This window comes from Equus asinus, chromosome 1 (assembly GCF_041296235.1).
Source record: "Equus asinus isolate D_3611 breed Donkey chromosome 1, EquAss-T2T_v2, whole genome shotgun sequence".
Classification (NCBI taxonomy): Eukaryota; Metazoa; Chordata; class Mammalia; order Perissodactyla; family Equidae; genus Equus; species Equus asinus.
In genome coordinates this window covers 188,769,074-188,790,678 of record NC_091790.1, presented here as the reverse complement: position 1 = coordinate 188,790,678, position 21,605 = coordinate 188,769,074, and the positions used below count along the sequence as shown (strand labels likewise).

At 34.7% G+C, this 21,605-nt stretch overlaps 1 protein-coding gene across 1 annotated transcript in view; it reads right to left on the bottom strand.

The window, feature by feature from the left end:
* Positions 1-21,605, bottom strand: part of AGBL3 (AGBL carboxypeptidase 3) — a 94,772-nt gene that overhangs the window by 13,042 nt on the left and 60,125 nt on the right. Inside the window, exons 15-16 of the mRNA XM_070513914.1 lie at positions 21,122-21,193; positions 2,682-2,913 (exon numbers count right to left, since the gene is read on the bottom strand). Of these exons, the coding sequence (XP_070370015.1) occupies positions 2,682-2,913; positions 21,122-21,193 (304 nt within the window). The remainder of the gene's footprint in view (positions 1-2,681; positions 2,914-21,121; positions 21,194-21,605) is intronic.

Sequence of the window (21,605 nt, the reverse complement as noted above, 5' to 3'; positions counted from 1 at the left end):
GAATCACAAACCAGAAACCTATGGTAAATACACAAAAAATAAAGAGAAAGTAACTTAAACATAATACTAAAGAAAACCTTCAAATCACAAGAGAAGAGAGCAAGAGAAGAAGAAAGGAACAGAGAACTACAAAAACATCCAGAAAAGAAGAAATAAAATGGCAATAAGTACATACTTATCAATAGCTACTTTAAATGTAAATTGATTAAAGACATAGAATCCAATCAAAAGGCATAGGGTGGCTGAATGGATAAAAAAACAAGACCCATATAGATGCTGCATACAAGAGACACATTTCAGACCTAAAGACATTCACAAACTGAAAGTGAAGGGATGGAAAAAGATACCCCATGCAAATGGAAATGAAAAGAAAGCTGGAGTAGCAATACTTATATCAGACAAAATAGACTTTAAAATAGAAACTGTAACAAGAAACAAAGAAGAGCATTACAAAATGATAAAGGGAACAAGAGGACATAACACTTGTAAATATCTATGTACCCAACATAGGAACACCTAAATACATAAAGCAACTGTTAACAGACATAAAAGGAGAAATTGGCAGTAACTCAATAATAGTAGGGGACTTTAACACTCCACTTACATCAATGGATAGATCACCCAAACAGAAGATCAATAAGGGAATATTGGCCTTAAATGACACATTAGACCAGATGGACTTTGGAGACATATACAGACCATTCCATCCAAAAATTGTAGAATACACATTCTTTTCTAATGCACATGGAACATTCTTCAGGATAGATCATATATTAGGCCACAAAACAAGTCTCAATAAATTTAAGAAGACTAAAATAACATCAAGCATCTTTTATGACCGCAATGGTATGAAACTAGGAATCAAATACAAGAAAAAAACTGGAAAAGCCAAAATATGTGGAGATTAAACAAAATGCTATTGAACAACTATTTTGTTATGAGTTTCTTGATTTTGCTGATATTATCATACTTGATCCCTTGTTTGTGTGGGCCCATATTATTGATTTGCTTATCTTGTATTAGCTGACATATTAGATTTAATTTCTGTTAGGCACTGCCTTCCCCAGCATGATAGCTACCCCATTCCACTAGAAACTGCCAACAATTGCCTATTTTTGTAATTTTATTGACTTTGGTATTATGCAGTAAACAAATACGTATTAATAAAAATTTAGGAAAAAAGCATAAAGAGGAATATCATCTTCTGCCAATACTTTATCCAGAGATAATCATCATTGTAAATATGTGCTTCCAGATTTTTTTCTAGGTATGTATGTGTTTGAGTGTGTATAATACACACACATTAAATACACATAGATAGTCTATAAATGCAACCATACCAAATCAAACTGTTCTGGGGCTTTTACTCACTTATATATTGTGAACATCATTCCATGTTAATTAATATACACTTACAATATTTAATAACTTTTAATATTTCATTTTATGGATTACCATAATTTATTTAAGCAATTTTCTATTGTTGGACGTTTAGGTTCATTTCTTTTTCTTTGGCTTTTATAAAAAATACTGAAATGAACATTACTCAGAAATCTGTTAGCCTTATCTAGGCTTTTTTTCCTTAGGATCAATTTCTAAAAGTGGAATTTCTTAGTCAAAATGAATGTAGTTATCAAGGATTTTTCATTCACATTGTTAGATTGCCTTCCAGAAACTCTGTACCAGTTTATCTTACAACGATGTGTGAATGAATTCTTCCAATGAGAGGCAAAAATGAACAGTATGTCATTATTGTTTTAATTTTCACTCTTTGGATTTAAGTGAGATTGAACATTTTTAAATGTTCATTGGCCATGTTTCTTTTCTTTTGTGAATTTCTGGTTCACAGCCTTTGCCCATTTTCCTGTTAAAATATTCATAATTTTGTCATTGATTTGTATGTGATCTTTGAATATTAAGTATATTTGCCCTCTATTTTTCATTTATATTATAAAGAGAAATGTCAAAGCATAGTGATGAAGGACTCGGAGTCAGAATGTCGAGTTGGGGTTGTATCCAGTTCTGCTACCTATTGGCTGTGTGACCTTGGACAAATTACTTAACCTCTTTGTACCTCAATTTGTCATGTGTAGAATATAAAAATGTGTGTGTGTGTGTGTGTAAACATAGAACAGTGTCTAGCACATAGAAAGTACTTTATCAACATTTGTTGATAATATTAGTATTATGTTTATCATTTTCTGCTTGTCATTGTCTTACTTTTATTTATATAGGTTTCTTTTTGGCTTTAATGATGGTTCTATTTTTTTATCTTTAAAAGAAATCTGGTCTCATCTTTTCTACTTTCCTTTGAGTATCAATAAGTTGAAGTAACTCAAGTTAATTATGTCTAATTTTGGTTGTCCCCTAGGATTATAAGGTTTAAACACACCTGATAAATTTCAAGTCAGGCTATGGTCATACTTTATTAATGCATACTTTATTCATAGATCCAAATTAATGAGTGGTTTCATGCAAATAAACAATCAAATAAGACTTGATAACATACTCATTCACATATCCAACATTTTCTTATGGCTTTGGTCCTTTATCAAATGTGGAGTAGCTGCTACCATTTTTAAGAGCCTATTTTGTTTCTTAGGATAATTAATTAATAAATCTTGCTTCCTTCTAAAAAAATGTATTAAATAGCTAAGAATGACAAAACTGTATTGACTTACTTATGTTGGATTTGGAAGTTGGTTCTTGGATTGGATATCTGTTTTATCTCAGTGGTTTGCACGGGTTTAGTTCTTTCCACAATAGGGAGCAAATACTGCAATATTTCTTGAGTTTGAGCTATTCTTTTATCCCTGTAGATTCTTTTTTCATCATCTGTCCAATTTACTCCAGTCTTTTTTCTTTGTAAAGATGTACATTCTTTCATTTTGCTTCTTAAGTTGTGGCACAGATCTGGGAAGCAACCACAAAGATATGTATAGATATACAGACTGAATTGATTTAACAATTATCTATTGAGTATTATGTGCCAAGGATTCTATTTAAAAATTCTTACCCATCTGAAGCTTACACTTTAATTACAGGGGAAGAAAATAAGCAAATAAAGAAGTCAAATACATGATATGTTCGATAATGATAAAGTTTACAGGCTAAAATAGAGCTGAGGAGGTGAATAGTGAATTCTTGGGAGAGGGATTGATTTCCATTTTTAAAACAGTGTTCAGAGAAGGCCTCCCTGTGACATATCAAAGGAGTTAGGGAGTGAGGCAAGCAGATATCAGAGGAAAGAGCACTCTAGGCAAGGGGAATAGTAAGTGCAAAGGCCCTGAGCGAGAAGCATGGTAGTGTGTTCAAGGAACACTAAGATGGCACCAAGGGCTAAAGCAGAATGAACTAAGGGGAAAAAAAGAAGATAAGAACTCAGATCAGTAATTTGGACTCAGTTCACATATGGCCTCCTAGGCCATTTAAGGACTTTGATTTTTACTGAGCATGAAATGGGGAGCAACTGGAAGGCTTTGAGCAAAGGGGTGCCACATCTGAGATTTCTTTTAATAGGATAATGCTGGTTGCTGAGTTGAGGATAGATTGAATAGGGGCAAGAGTAGACAAGTAAGGAGATTTCCTGGAAGGCTACTGAAACAATCTAGGAGAGAGGACAGTAGGTTGGACCAGAGTGTTAGCAGTGGCCAGAAGGGTAAGAAGTTGGGAATTGGGGAGAGGGGTGTGATCCTGGATATACTTTGGGATTTTCTAATGAATTAGATGAGGGGAGGGTGAGAGAAGAGGGGAATCAGTGGTGGCTCCAAAGTTTCTGATATGAAGAAATAGAAGGATGAAGATATGAGGAAAACCATGGGAAGAGCATGTTAGAAATCCCTGCTTTATTAGATAATATGAAAGAATTTTAATTTTGTTAATTTTGATAATAAAAGTAGAATAACATTTTAAAAAGTATTTATCAAACTGCTCTGAAAAATAAAGTCTATTAAAAAAGTGTTTATTCCACTCCACATGTTAGGATGGCTACTATCAAAAAAACAAGATAACAAGTGTTGGAAGGATGTGGAGAAATTAGAACGCTTGTGCACTGTTGGTGGAATGTAAAATGGTGCAGCTGCTACAGAAAACAGTATAGCAGTTCCTCAAAAAATTGAAAATAGAATTACCATATGATCAAGCAATTCCACTTCTGGGTATATACTCAAAGGAACTGAAAGCAGAGTCTTGAAGAGTTATTTGTACATCCATGTTCACAGCAGGATTACTCACTATCTCCAAAAGGTGGAAGCAACCCAAGTGCCCATCGATAGATGAATGGATAAACAAAGTGTAGTATATGCATACAATGGAATATCATTCAGCCTCAAAAAGGAAGGAAACTCTGACACCTGCAACAATATAGATGAACCTTGTGGACATTATGTTAAGTGAAATAAGCTGGTTACAAAAAGACAAATTCTGTATTTGTCTTCCAAATATTTGATTCCACTTATATGAGGTACCTAGAACAGTCAGGGGGTGGGGAGGAGGGAGGAATGAGAAGTCATTGTTTAATGGGTATGGAGTTTCAGTTTTACAAGATGAAAAGATTCTAGAGGATGTGTGCACAACAATGTGAATGTACTTAACACTGCTGAACTTTACACTTAAAAATAGTTAAGATGGTAAATTATATGTCATGTATATTTTAACACAATTTTAAAAAATTAAATATACATAGGAAGAAAGGGGGAAAAAAGAACCCTGAGTAAAGCCTGAAGGAAGACTGGTAGATGTTTTAAACGATGTGGAAGGATTACTTATAATTATAATGCCTAAATTCGTAGGTAGCATAAGAAAAAGTAGAATACACTTAGAATGAAAGCAAGAAATATACTCTGCTTTGTTAAAAAATGTTTATCTGGTTATAAATATACACTGAACTATTTATAGGCAGAATGATATGATTTGCTGAATTGGCTTTAAATACTTTAGCAAGAAAAAAAAAGAAGTGGTGGGAATATATACGAAACAAGAATAGCAGGATGCTGATAATGATTAAGGGTGGGTGATGGGCACCAATGGGTTCATTATTCTATTCTCTCTACTTTTGTTTATGTTTGAAATTTACACAATAAAGCTTTTTTAAAAAAGGAATTGTCTATTATTAAAGGAAAAGGAAACAGATGACTAAAGGACCCATTAAATTAAGCTCGACTTGAAAGATAATGAATGAGAGTAAGTATGGTTACGATATCTGGCAATGCTGGCAGATGAAATTAACTTACCTACAGCCTCTGGAGAAGCCATTCCTAGCCATTCAACAAACATTCACTGAATGCTTATTATGTATCTGGCATTATGTTTGGTTTGGTAAATAGGTATGAAAAATATAGTCCTTGCCTTTAATATACTAACAGTTAGGACTAGAGAAGGAAAAGTAAAACATCAATTAGAATATATTTCTATGGAGGCAGGACACTTACTCTAGGATTTCAGAAGAGGGACTTCTAGCCATACTTAGGGATAGATAAGGAAAGCCTCCTAATTCTTAATTAATCTGAGTCTTGGTGAATAAGTACAAATCGGCTAAGTAAAAGAAGGGGGTAGTAATCCAGGTTGTGGGACTAACATGGCGTAGTCACAAGTATGGTTTAGAATGACTGGAATATCAGGTAGGTATGAAGAAGTGGTTCGAAACTAGAGGCCTTGTTTGTAATAATAACACTTTTGAGAGATTTCCTGAGACAGGAATGATTTGTGACTGGTAGATGCTTAATGTTTTTTGAATTGAATTGTTAGAGGGCCATTGAAGATTTTATGTAAGCAACTGACATAATCCGCGTTTTTGAAAGATCACACAGGCAGTCAGGAGGATGACAGGGTGAAGGAAGTGAAACTTGAGGCAGGGAGCTAAGTTAGGAGGCTAATGCAGTAATTCGAGGTAGGCAAAAAGAGTCTGAACTAAAGAGCAGCAGTACGATGAACAAGCAGATTCAAGAGAATCTTCGGGAGTAGAATGGATAGAGCTTCTCACTATTGAATACCAAAAACAGAGATGTGGAAGACTAGGATATATTCACTCTCTTCAGTCAACTGAATCTCTGTATTTGTACTATATCTAATCAATACATATAAACTCTTCCAGAACTGAAGATACATAAGTGGACCTCTCAGTCTCTGGCAGAATCCATCTCATTTCCTATTTGATAAATTCAATAATGGAAAAGGGTAGACTTCCTTCTGTAATAAACTGAGTGCTAATGGAGATATAACATTTTATAGGAAAATGTATACCCCTAAATGCATATATTATAAAGATAGGGGGCAACATCAAAGAAGAAGAAAAGATAGCTCTTTCTGAAATGATTTGCTTCAGTAAAAAAGAAAAGTGTAGAATTTTTATTAGCATGTCATCAAGACTCAATAGGACATATATCTATGAGATAATGTAATCAAGAAGTGATAAGAATCTCAGCTCAGGAAAGACTGGATAAAGTTGAGAAACATAATTTTTAAATTAAGCATGTGGTGGAAGCAGTGGGGAACACTGAAAAAAAAAATCTCCCTTTTATGGCAAAATTCCATGAATAATACCTGTCTCCAGTTTCTCTCTTCCTATTTAAAAATACACTTTAACTAGATTTGCACCTCTGTCATTCTACTGAAATTTCTCTGATCAAGATCCTCAATAAAACCTCTATGTTGTAAAATCCAATAGTAAATCCATCTCACTTGACTTCTCAGAAGCATTAGACTTAGTTGATTATTCACTCCTCTTTGATACACTTTTTCACTTAGCTTCCAGGACAACGCGTTCTCTTGGTTTTCCTCCTACCCTACAGGGTGCTCCTCAGTCTTCGTTCATTGGTTCTTACTCTTTTCCTGATCCATCAGCAGAGTTCCCAAGGACTTGCTCCTTAACTGTCTTCTATATTTACACTCACAGAGGAATCTCATCCAGCCTTAAAATACATTCACGCCTTAAAATACTATCTTTATACTGAAAATTCCCAAGTGTATCTCCAGCCCAGATCTCTTTAACTCCAGACTCACCTATACAGCTGCCTTCACTTTAATGTCTAAAAGGCATTTTAAAAGCAAGATATCTAAACTTAATTGCTGCTCCACCCTCAGTCTTTGCCATCTCAGCAGATGATAAGTCAATCTAGCTAGTTGCTCTGGCCCCAAACCTTGGAGTTTCAACAGTTGTAAACACCTGTGAAACCATCACCACAATTAAGATCTAGAAAAGATAATCTCTAACACATTCCTTGTGCAGTCTTCCCTTCATCCCCTCTGCTATCCCCTCCTACTCCAGGAAACCTTTATCTGTTTTTTGGCTCTATAGATTAACTTGCATTTCATATATATGAGATTTCATAGAGTATCTACTTTTCTGTATCTGGTTTCTTTTACTTAGCACAATGATTTTGAGATTCATTCATGTTGTGTGTATCAGCAGTCCATTACCTTTTTATTCTATGGTATAGAAACAGCATCAATAAAAAGGAGGTATTGGGAGTGAGGCAATTAAATAGATTTTTTTCAAGGCTATATTAAACAAAAATAATTTTTTTTCTTATTCATCTCATAAAGAGATTAAATAAGGCAAGTATTTTTCAGAGGCAGAAATAAAATGGCTATTAACCTTCTCTGTTTATAAAAGGACTTCCCATATCCAGATTTCATAGATTTTTATTAATGATAGCTATATTTTTATTTATTTAAATCCTAAACAATCAAAAAAACCCTTCTGGGGCTGTCCCTGTGGCCGAGTGGCTAAGTTTGCGTGCTCCACTTTGGAGGCCCAGGGTTTTGCTGGTTTGGATCCTGGGCGCAGACCTAGCACCGCTCATTAAGCCATGTGAGGTGGCGCCCCACATACACAACTAGAAGGACCCACAACTAGAATATACAACTATGTACTGGGGGAGTTGGGAGAGAACAAGAAAAAAAAAGATTGGCAACAGATGTTAGCTCAGGTGCCAATCTTTAAAAAAAAACCAACAAAAACCCTTCTGTTGGTATCCTTGTCTTCTCAGTCCAACTGGGAGTTTGTTTGCTCATAGGACTCTGTAAAGAAGTCACTTTGAAACAGTTTCCATACAAATCAGTGCTCTTGGGATGAATTATTTTCTGGATTGGCCTCTCACCAGTTTCTAAGAAATGGTTTTTTTGGACGTTGCTAAGCCTCTGAATCATATTTTGGGAGCTGAAAGAAATTAGGTACTCTGATTTCAATGTCAACAGTGAACTGTCTCATCAAGTGTAATATAGTGCCTTGTTATATTTGTATATTACACCTCACATAGGCAAAGTATTCTTACAGATATTATCTTACTTGGGGCTCTCACCAGGCCTGTGATATAGGCAGGATGGCCAATGATATCCCCATCTTACATCAGAGAGGGAATGTAAGGGAATGTTACAGAATCAGACAAGTTAAGCTCTTTGCTCAAGATCACATAGCTAATGAGAGGGAGGGGCAGGTCTAGAATTCACATCTTCTAAATCCAGTACTTTTTCTATCACTTTCTCTTATCTTGATATATCATTTGATTTCTTTCCATAGATAGGCCAAATAATATATTTTTAAAAATTAAGCCTTGGTTTAAATTGATCAATTCTAGATCTGAGTACAGGTTATGCTCAAGATGGTTTCTTACCTAATTTTCTGGGTTTTGGGGTCAGGAGAGTCTACATATTTCAACAGAACCCATTTTATTGAGTGGAAACAAAGTTCTCAGAAGAGGCCAAGGAAGGAAGAAAGGGCATACCATGTCTCCTCTGTTGTGCAAATTCAGTCTATTCTCAAATATTTACCCAGTCCACTGTTTAGATGGTTGTTCATATTATTCCTAAGGACAGGGAAACTTGCCAAGGGAGCTAGCAATAGAATAATTACTAGTGTAGACAAAACTAAAAGGCTATGTTATCTATATTCTCCCTGACTTCCCTTTCTATTCCTATTTCAGTTTTTAGGTACTGGTATTATCACTAAGTGACCGATGCTCCAATTGCTATTACAGATAGTAAAACATTTGATAGTCATTCATTCTAAAGTGCTAAATAATTATCTGATGCTAGAAATTTCTTCTTAAGAAGAGAAACCCAGGGGCCAGCTCCGTGGCCGAGTGGTTAAGTTCGTGCTTTCCGCTGCGGCGGCCCAGGGTTCGGATCCTGGGCGCGGGCATGGCACTGCTCGTCAGGCCACGTTGAGACAGCATCCCACATCCCACAACTAGAAGGACCTGCAACTAAGATATACAACTATGTACCGGGGTGGGTTGGGAAATAAAGCAGAAAAAATAAAAAAAAAGAAGAGAAACTCAGATAATGCAATGATAAATGAGTAGAAATAAATGTCTAACTGTAGATTTTTAAGGCATCCACTGGGATAGTTTGAGGTTACTGAAATCTCAGAAGCCTTCAAAACACATCATATGGGCACTCCTGTGTATAAAACTGCCCTAGTCACAGATACTGTATAGAATATAAGGAGACATCCAATTAGCAATTGTTATCAAAATGTCGCTTTTACCTGTTGTTTTAATTCAAAATCAGAATCTTAGAAAACAGAGGAAAAAGAGTAAGGTAGTCAGGTAGGAGAAATCAAATGTAGTTCTCCTACCTCAAATATCTTTGTAGAGGACAAGAAGGGGCTTGTCTAGGTATTTTCATTTAAAAAAGAGAATATACTATAAAGTTACTGAACTTAGACTTTTAAGATTAACAAAACTTAATTTTTTACTTTCTCAATAATAACTTCATTCATATATTTAATGGCTGGCTTAATTGATCTTATCTTCAGTTAATCTGTCATTGTTTCATTCAGACGTATGAAATACGTTAGTATATATTTCCCTTGTTTTAATTAAACTGTTTCAAGAGAATAGCAAACAGTAGAAATACCTATCCACTAACTGTCAACAGTTCAGAACTGAAAATATGTACGTTAGGATCTGTTAAGGACAGCTACATGTATAGTAGGGTGACTAATTTTTAGAGAGCCAATCCAGGACACAGTCATACCAGACCAAAAGAAATAGTATAATATATTATAAATAATTGTACACTCAAGTATTATGATTTTAATATAATGGGTGTTTATTTAAAATTTTATATTTTTTTGTATTATTTGCTTTTCTGTTACATAAACCCATTATTCAAGGAAACAATAGGAATAATTAACAGTGGCAATTAGTAGTAATTAATAGAACAAAGTAAACAAATAGTATATGTGAGAATAATATAACAATATATTTATATAATGCTTCTTTCTTTCCCCTGATACAGATTTTAACTTTTTATTGGATATTTAAATTTTATACACCATATTGTTATGTTTTTGTTATTGTTGTTGTTTGGTGAATAAGATTGGCCCTGAGCTAACATCTGCTGCCAATCTTCCTCTTTTTTTTTTCCTCCCCAAAGCCCTAGTACATAGTTGATTATCCTATTTATAAGTCATTCCAGTTCTTCTATGTGAGATGCCACCACAGCACAGCTTGATGAACAGTATGTAGGTCCATGCCAAGGATCTGAACTGGTGAACCCTAGGTAGCAGAAGCAGAGCCCACAAACTTAACCACTCAGCCATGGGGCCAGCCCCTATTATGTATTCCTAAGACACATAAATATAAGACCTTTTAAAAGTTGAATGTAAACACAATGGGGCTAATAAATACCTATTACCTATATTTAATTAAAATTAACAATGAATGTTTATGTCTCATGATAAAGTAGGATATTTTTGCTCTTTGTGTTTCCTTTTCCAGTAATACTCCTCTGAACTGCTTGCCAGCTTTTAGGATATCCTTCTTTTATTTTATGTAGTCGTAAAACCGAACACATTCAAGATCAAGTTCTCTTTGACTTGCAGGTCTCCTCTTCTCAAGCTCACATTACACTGATTCCTGGTGGCAGTCCAATGCAATGACATCAAGTAAGGTATCCTGTCAACAGATGAGTTTGAGCATGGAATACGACTTTACTTATTAAGAACAGCAGATTTCTAGACTTGTAATGAATTAGTTTCCGGCTCTCCAAAAATGTCCTTCCACTTTGTATCTATAGACTGGTTTTAGTAGACCAGTGTTTGGGCTTTCAGACCTTCTGCCTCTTTAAATTCATTATGTAAGGTCACCGTATTTAAAATGTCCATTGTTTTTAGACATTCTAAAGCACATTGGATGTCATCATAAGTTAAACTTCTCTTTCTCAGGGAAAATGTTTTTAAAGCACAGAGATAGTTTGAACCTAAACTGAAGGTAGACTTCAAATAAATTACAGGTTTTAGCGCTGTTTTACTGGCTTACCCCTTTCTGGTGACATATTTTTGAATTCTGAGTCAGTCTTATTTACCCCAACATATCATTTTTTTCACTGTATGAGTTTTTGTTAAAAGCTACAAATAATATTGAACAACTCAGGCGCAGTTAATTCATCCTTTTCTATGCTCCTTATGGCCTCTTCAAAGATCATGCAACAGTTTTACAGAAACCGTATATAAATTGTTTTACTGTAGTCTTTTCCTCTATTCTCATCTTCAAACTATTTCCAAATTAGAGGAGGACGTTCTTCTTATCCCACAGGTTGAAAATGTGATTTAATGGCAGACCAACATTTTAAAGTCTTTTCTACTGGCCAGCAACAATGATAGCCATCTTGTAGGCCCAAGTCTAAGGAGGCTACCTTCTTCCATTTCTATGAAGCCAAAAATCTCATTAAGTGCTTCTGCATGTTTTGAGGAAACTAAAAAGTGAGCAAAAACTTTCATCACAGATGGCAAATCACACCCTCTGTTTTAGTACAAGGTGTGCAAGACATTTGCAGGTAAGATTTTTTATTTTCTTTGGTAAGAAGTTTATAGACTGAATGAAATTTTCCAAAATTTACATTTTCACTGTCTGCCAAAAATGCAGATAGATGAGCAAAGTCCAATTTGTATTTGGACAACATATTAACAATATTTGGTTTTACATTTTCTTTTGTGGTTTCATAAAAATCAAAGAAATCAATATTTGAGACCTCACTTTTCAAATTAAAGCACCTAAGCGCTAGAGGGAATTTTTTTTGATTCAGTGTATCATGTGATACACTGTAGAAAACATTATCGTTGGTAAGATCTGACAAAATGAACTTTACATTATAAGAGGCTAATACATCTGTCACCAAAATTTCCCCTTTGGTTGATCCACAGGACATTTTAGTGGAAACTTCTGAATCATGAAATGTAATTTTACTCAGTTTCATTAAGCAACCAAAGGAATTGTATGATAATGAATGTTCATTCATGTGGTATGCCCAAACGAGTCCACCAGCTATTATTTTTAACTGAGCATTGGTGTCTTTTGGGGAGGTGAAAAAACTTTCAATGGATTTTGAAGTACTTGCTTGTCTCACCTTAGACTTGTGAGATTCAGTCTCCTTCGTGATGCCCAATACCAAGTTCTTTTCTCCAAACTGTACACTGAGCTCTGTTGTGGTTATTTAGGCCCCCTCTCCCACTACATTGTATCTGCATTAAAACAACAAATTTAACTTTTTTTTTTTTTTTTTTTTGGTGAAGTCTGGCTCCTGCTGGCTTTGATATTGTAGCTGTTGTCCTTTAATTACCTGGACTCTTAGAAACTTGGTCCCAATATCCACAATGTTAAAATTAAACTAACTCTATCTCAAAACAAAGCACAAGGGCTAATTCACAGGTAGAGTCTAAAATGAATTGTTAACACTCCTGATTGCAACACACTTAAGTTGCACACTTAAGTCCCATCACTTAGAGATGTACCAATGGATGATCCACTGAATTATAAATCATGGTCGCCAACCTTAGCAGTAAGGGGAAAAAGCAACGACAGTGACTATGAAAAGTGCATAACCTATGCTGTATCCATTCGACACAAAAAAAATTGTATTGTTGAAGAGGAGGGAACACTCTCAAACTTATTTTACAAGGCCAGCATTACTAAAGCCATATAAGAACATTACAAGAAAAGAAAACTACAGATCAATATTCCTGATGAATTTAGATGCAGAAATTCTCAACAAAATACTAGCAAGTTGAATTCAATAGCACATTAAAAGGATCATATACCATGATCAAGTGGAATTTATCCCTAGGATGCAAGAATGTTTTACCATACATAAATCAATTAATGTGACACATCACATTAACAGAAGGAAAGATAAAAATCATATGATCATCTCAATTGATGCAGAAAAAACATTTGACAAAATATAACATCCTTTCATGATAAAACCCAAACAAATTTGGCTTGGAAGGAACATACTTCAACATAATAAGGGCCATATATGACAAGCCCAAAGCTAACATCATACTCAATGGTGAAAGCCTGAAATCTTTTCCTCTCAGATCAAGAACAAGACAACACTGTCCATTCTCACCACCCTTATTCAAGATAGTATTGGAAAACATAGCCATAGCAATCAGGCAAAAAGAAATAAAAGACACCTAAATCTGAAATGAAGGAGTAAAACTGCCTTTGTCTGCAGGTGATATGATCTTATCTAGAGAAAATCCTAAGGACTCCACCAAGAAATTGTTAGAAATAATCAATGAATTCAATAAATTTGCAGGATCAAAAATTAACATACAGAAACCAGTTGTGTTTCTATACACTAACAATGAAAGATCTGAAAAACAAATTAAAAAAAATCTCATTCACAATAGCATCAAAAACAATAAAATACTTAAGAATGAATTTAAACAAGGAGGTGAAAGACCTGTACACTGAAAGCTATCACACTTTGATGAAATAAATGGAATAAGACACAAATAAGTGGAAAGATATCCCATGTTCATGGATTGGATGAATTAATATTGTTAAAATGTCCATACTACTTAAAGCCATTTATAGGTTCAGTGCAATCCCTATCAAAATTCCAATGGCATTTTTCACAGAAATAGAAAACATAATTCTAAAATTTGTATGGAACCATAAAAGACTCTGAATAGCCAAAGCACTTGTGAGAGAGAAGAACAAAGTTGGAGCCATCACACTTCCTGATTTCAAGCTACAATACAAAGCCATAATAATCAAAACAATATGGTACTGGCATAAAAATAAGACACATAGACCAACAAAACCAAACTGAGAGCCCAGAAATAAACCCTTACATATATGGTCAAAAAACATGTGACAGGAAGCCAAGACTACTCAGTGGGGAAAGTATACTTTCTTCAACAAACGGTGTTGGGGAAAGTAGATAACCACATATAGAACAATGAAATTGGACCCCCTATCTTACACCACTCACAAAAATTAACCTGAAATAGGTAAAAGACTTAAACGTAAGACCTGAAACAATAAAACTATTAGAATAAAAGATAGGGTAAAAGCTCTTTGACATTGGTCTTGGCAATGAGTTTTTGTATATGACACCCAAAACACAGGCAACAAAAGCAAAGTTTAATGCAGGACTGTATCAAACTAAAATGTTTCTGTGCAGCAAAAGAAACAATCAATAAAAAAAAAGGCAACCTATAGAATGGAAGAAAATATTTGCAAATCATATATCTGATAAGGGGTTCATATATGAAATATATAAAGAACACATATGAGTCAATGGCAAAATACAAAAAAATCTGATTAAAAAATGGGCAAAGGAACTAAATAGACATTTTTCCAAAGAAAATATACAAATGGCCAACAGGTACATGAAAAAGTACTCAATATCACTAATCACAGGGAAATGCAAATCAAAAGTACAATGAGATATCACCCCACACCTGTTAGAATGGCTATCATCAAAAAGACAAGAGATAAGTGTTGGCAAGGATGTGGAACCCTTGGTGCACTGTTGGTGGAATGTGAATTGGTACAGCCTCAAAAAATTAAAAGTAGAACTACAGTATGATCCAGCAATCCCACTTCTGGGAATATATACAAAGGAAATGAAAGAAGATCTCAAAGAGATGTCTACACTCTGATGTTCATTGTAGCATTATTTACAATAGCCAAGACATGGAAACAACCTAAGTGTTGGTCAATGGATGAATGGATAAAGAAGGTGTGGTATATATTTATACAATGGAATATTATTCAGCCACAAGAAGGAAGGACATCCTGTCATTTGTGACAAAATGGATGAACCTTGAGGGCATTAGCTAAATGAAATAAGTCAGATAAACAAAGACAAATACTGTACGATCTCATTTATATGTGGAAATTAAAAAAACAAAACTCACAGAAGTACAGTAGATTGGTGGTTGCCAGGAGCTGAGAGGTGAGGGAAATGAGTGTTGGTGGTCAAAAGGTACAACTTCCAGTTAGAAGATGAGTAAGTTCTGGGGACCTAATGTACAGCATGGTAACTATAGTTAACATTACTGTATTGTATACTTGAAAGTTGTTAAGAGAGTAGATCTTAAATGTTCTCATCACACAGACAGACACAAAATGGTAACTGTGTGAGATAATGAATGTGTTAACTAACCTTATTGTAGTAATCATTTCTTGACATACATGTATCATCACATTGTACACCTCAAAGCTACACAATATTACGTGTTAATTATATCTCAAGAAAGTTGGAAAACAAAAAATAAACCCTCCCCCCCAAAAAAATGTTGCTTTCAGTCTCTATTTTTGCAAACTGAAAGCAATGATGGCAAAAGGGTTTTGTACTTTTTCCCAAACTTCTGCTTATCACTGAAAACTCAGAATCTTTGCATCCTGGGGCAACTTTAGTGAGATATAACTTACGTACCATGCATTTCACCCATTTAAAATGTAAAATTCAGTGTTTTTTTTAATATATCTGCAGAGTTGTGCAACCATCACCACAATCTAACTTTAGAACATTTTCATCGTGCCAAAAGGAAACCCCATACCCATTAGCACCCACTCCCTATTTCTCACTCCAACCCCTAGCCCCTGGCAAACACTAATATACTTTCTGTTGTATGGACCTGCCTATTCTGGACATTTCATATAAATGGATCATAGAATATGCAGCTTTTTGTGTCCACTTTCCTTCACTTAGCATGTTTTCAAGGGTCATCCATGTTGTAGCATGTATCAGTGCTTTATTCTTTTTTGTAGTTGAACAATATCTCATTATATGCATATATCACATTTTGTTTATCAATTCATCAATTGATGGACACTGGTTTCTACCTTTTGCTATTACGAAGAATATTCTAAGAACATTCATCTACAAGTTTTTGTGTGGAGATATGTTTTCATTTCTCTTGAGTATATACCTAGGAACGAAATTGCTGGGTTATTTGTTAACTCTACATTTAACTGTTTGAGGAACTGCCAGACTATTTTTCAAATTGGCTACACCATTTTACATTCCCATCAACAATGTTAAGTTTGCGTGCTCCGCTACAGGCGGCCCAGTGTTTCGTCGGTTCGAATCCTGGGTGCGGACATGGCACCGTTCATCGAGCCACGCTGAGGCAGCATCCCACATGCCACAACTAGAAGGACCCACACCTAAGAATATACAACTATGTACCAAGGCTTTGACTGGAATGCCATGTTTGAGAGAGACATGCATAAACTCAGATATGACCAAGGGGGAAAGGGAGCATCCTATAATCTTATTATTAAATCCCAGTCCTTTAGTGGGTCTGTGTCCCTGGGCTCTGACCTTAGCAAGCATTTCTTAGCTTTCCTTCCTCCAACCCTTCAGTGAGACAGGAAGGCTAGAAGGGGCTGACTCTAATGAGGGGAGGAAGAGTAAGTATTGCGAAATATACCCAGAACATTCTCCATGACAAAGGTCTATTCTCCAACTCCAGCCTTTTACATGTTGGAGCTGAAACTAGACATCCCCTTAGTAGGTTTACATAGTATGAGTATGTTTTCTTCTAAGAGTAGCTTTAGCTTTTACATTTTGGTCTGTCATCCATTGTGAATTAATTTTGTGTATGGTGTAAGGTAATAAGTCCAACTTCATTCTTTTGCATGTGGATATCCAGTTGCCCCAATACTATTTGTTGAAAAGACTATTTTTTCTCCATTGAATTCTCTTGGAACCTTTGTTGAAAATCAATTGACAATAAATATACGGGCTTATTTCTGTACTCTCAATTCTATTTCACTGATCTCTATATCTACCCTTATGCCAATACCACATTGTGTTCATTACTGTAGCTCAGTAGTAAGTTTTGAAATTGCAAAGTGTGAGTCTTTGAACTTTTTCTTTTTCAAAATTGTCTTGGTTATTCTGGGTCCTTTACATTTCTATATGAATTTTAGGTTCAGCTTGTTAGTTTCTGTTTCAGCTGAGAGTTTGATAGGGATTGCATTGAACCTGTTTATCAATTTGGGGAAAATTGCCATCTTAACAATATCAGGTCTTTTGATTCATGAACATGGGGGTATCTTGCCATTTATTTAGATCTTCTTTAATATATTTCAACAGTGTTTTGTAGTTTTCAGTGTACAAGTCTTGCACTGCTTTTGTCAAATTTACTCCCAAGTATTTTATTCTTTTGATGCTATTGTAAACAGAATTGTTTTCTTAATTTCATGTTCAGAATGTTCATTGCTAGTATATAAAACTATAATTGGTTTTTATAACAGATTTATTGAGATCTAATTCATATACCATAAAATCCACCCATTACAATTGACTTTTGTGTGTTAATATTTTACCTTGCAACCTGGCTGAACTCATCTGGTAGTTATAATAGTTTTTGGTGTGTGTATGTGTATTCCATAGGATTTTCTATATACAAGACCATGCCTTCTGCAAACAGAGACAGTTTTACTCCTTTCCGTTCTGGATACTTTTTATTTATTATTTTTGCCAAACTACCCTGCCTAAACCTCCATTATAATGTGGAATAGAAGTATTGAGAGCAGACATCCCTGTCTTGCTCCTAATCTTAGGGGGAAAGCATTCAGTCTTGCACCATCAACTACTATATTAGCTGTGGGATTTTCATAGAAGGCGTTTATTAGGTTGAGGAAGATTCCATCTATTCCTAGTTTGTTGAATGTTTTTGTAAATCATGAAAGGATGTTGGATTTTGCCAAACACTTTTTCTGCATCTACTGAGATTATGTGCATTTTGTTCTTTGTTCTATTAATATGATAGATTACATTGTTTAGTTTTCATATGCTAAGCCAACCTTGCATTTCTGGGATAAATCCTACTTGATCATTATGTATAATCCTTTTCATATGTTGCTGGATTCAGTTTGTCTTACTCTTTGTTTGTCTTACTCTTTTGTCTTAATTCTTAATGGATTGAGAATCTTGTAAAGAAAAATGCTATGTATTTGTCCCCTGGAATTCTAACAATTACCTTTTCTGAGAAACTTTCTCTGATACTCCCCTATCTCCAAATAACTTCTATGTAATGCCATAGCACGGTACATTTTGTGCATAGTGTTATCACTCAATTTATCTCACTCATTGTAATGAACTGTATATGAGTCTTATTAAACTTTGATACCTACTTCTTAAATGATGAGTAGCTAATCTAGTTGAAGAGAGGGAGAATTATGTTTCAGGCAGAAAAGACAGTATGAGCAAAGGCAAGGAGCTGAGAAGACATGTATTTTGAGGCTACAAGATCATCTTTGCTGAGGCATAAAGTAAAAGGCAGAGAATGGCAAGAGATAAACCGGGAGAGGTAGTCAGGGGCCAGTTCATTGGAAGTCTTGTATTTCATGTTAGAGAATTTGGTTTCTATGCTGCAGCAAATGGTTGTAAAAATATATATATATATATATATATATTTTAAGTAACAGACCATTATTGAAAGAAAAATTGTACAACAAGTCTACTCATGATGAAAAAGGGTTAAATGGGCTAGGTCCCAACTGCTTGGCTTCCTAATCAACTCTCACTATAGCTCCCCAAGTGGAGTCACAAAGTGTGGTCTGTAGATGACCCGTATCAGAATTATCTGAGGTATTCTACAAAAAAATGCAGATTCAAGAGTTGACAACAAAGACCAACCTAGAATCAGAAGCTGGGGTTTTTATAAGCCCCCCAGGTAATTTTCATGGACACCAAAATTTTAAAACCAGATGTTCTATAAGACAACTGGCCCATAATCTTCAAAAATGCCTGTGCTGTGAATGAAAAGAAAGGCTGAACAATTGTTCCAAGTTAAAAGAGAATAAAGGGATAGGACACTTAAATGCAATTCATGATCCTGAATCAGGGAAAAGTTTTGCTCTAAAGGACATTATTGGGACATTTGGCAAAATTTAACTAGAGTATGATACAAGTAGTATTGTATCAAAAGTTGAATTTTCTGATTTTAATGTGAGAGAACGTTCTTGTTCTTGGAAAATATATGCAGAAGTTGTTTGGGAATAAAGGAGCATAATGTCTGTAGAAATGGATTGGGGGAAATATAGAAAGAGATAGATAGATAGATAGATAGACATAGCTCTTTGTAGTATTCTTAAAATTATTTCAAAATTAAAAGTTGAAAAATTATAAAGAGAAAGCCTAAAAAATTTTAAGTCTCAGGATTGTGCCAACTTCAACCACTGTTAGAGAACTGAGAATTACTGAAAGGCTTTAGGGTAGTGGTGTTACATAATCAGATCTGTGTTTCTGACAGGTCATTTCTATGGTACTATAAAGGGTGGAATTAGGATGGCAATATGGGTAACAAGGAGACCAACTAGAAAACTATAGTATTCCCGGTAAATAGGTGATAGGAGTCTGAAAAGAATGATGGTAGTTAAGATGGAGAAAAAGGGATTATGAGGTAGAATCACTTGGATTCAGTGGATGACTGGACAGAGGGATGGAAGTGAAAGGAGGAAAGACGGTAACTACCAGGTTTCTAGCTTGGTTCTGTAGATACTACTGCTGCCAAAGTTATAGAGAATACAGGAGGAATACCATTTAGTGTAGAAGCAGATAAATTTGAATTCAGATATTTGGGACATCTATGTGAAGATGTATAGCAGAAAGTTAAATACAGGAGTCTGAAGCTTTGACAAGAGGTCGAATGTATGTATAGCTATGTATGTACTTACATGTATACACACAAATATATATGTGCATCTATGCAGGTATACACACATCTGTATGCAGGACAACAATATGATATAATCAAGGTCAAGAGCTAATGAAAGGCTGAATCTAAGCAGACTTAATTTAAGAGGAATAAATTTAAAGCCCAGTACATTGAGCCAAAATACCAAACCAAAATTGAAGAAGTAGAGAATGGAGGAGACACAACTTAGCAGCAGCACTGTAGAAATAAAACTTTATAGGTTTGAATATATATAAATCCAATTTGTCAATATTTTAGGATAATATTCAAAAGAAGAAATGCAATCTTAAACTGCGTTAATGGAAATCTAGTATCTAGAAAGAAGCAAATGAGACTGATGGTTTACTGTATACGCATTAGATGACATCTGCAATACTGTGCTCAGCTTCTTTCCAGCTTGAATAGTGATAGAAAGGAGTAAATAAAGTGGTAAAGAGACGTGAATCATGCTGTATTATAGATGGTTGGACGAAATGGAAGGAAGGTTTCAGGGAAATACATGATATTTTAAAAAATACTTATGATCTATCATGTGGAAGAGGTTTTACATTTGTTCTCATTATTTCAAGGAGAATCAGAGAAAATGAGTCAGTCAGAAATGCTTACCTGTAAGGTTCCTTCTCTCTTTGTTTTGTGTTATTAAAGAGGTAGATGAAATTTACAGGGACACATGTTTTTAACTCAACATGAAAAGAACTTTCTCAATGTCACAGCTCTCTAGCAATGGAATGAACTGTATTGCAATTTGTTAAACTACTAATCACCAAGTGTAGTCAATCAAAGGGTGGATGAGTCTGGATCCTGTAATGAGTAGGAGGTGAGACGAGTACTCTTAAGGTTTCTCTCTGCTTTAAGATTCAGTGAGAAGGGATATAAAGATCAGACAATGAGATCAATATTCTTTTTTTTTTTTGACTGTGTAAAAATACAAGAAAGCAAATTGACATATAATGAATTTCTACTGGCTTCCTCTATATATTTCTAGAGCTAGAGGAAAAAATAAAAATTTGAGATTCAAAATTTCTGGGAAGGTGAATTGTTCCTTGGCCGTCCAATGTGAAGATAATCTCCTAGTTTCTTATATGTTGATCAGATACATATTATTCAATAGCTCAGATCAGATGATAGTTGACCACCCGTTACTGTCTATATCCCCATTTTACTCACCCAAAGCTTTATTAGGGAATTGTCTTCTGAAGTATTCAAATATACAATCATCTGATACATTTGTCCTCGTATCTAGAAAAGATGGTAAAAGGTCATTAGTAGCATGAAAATAATTCATTGACTTTTTTATTTCATATTTTTATCTTCTAAATGAAAAATGCTAGCAGATAACATGTAAACACTAGTTTAGCTCAATGAAATTAATACAGTTCTCAAATCTTATGAATTTTTGTTGCAATTTTGCTATATATAGCAAAAGTCTAGAAAATATCCATACCCTTTGGGTCTGCAATTCCTTTCTAGTAATCTGCTATAAATAAATAATTAAGAATATATACAAATAGGAAGTTATAAGGTCTTCATTGTTGTTTACAATAAAAAATGTAAACAATAAAAGTTTAAGAACGAGGGTGGCTAAATAAATTAAGGTTCACTCTTACAATGGAATACTTTGCCACCGTTTATTACCACGTAAAGAAGTTAA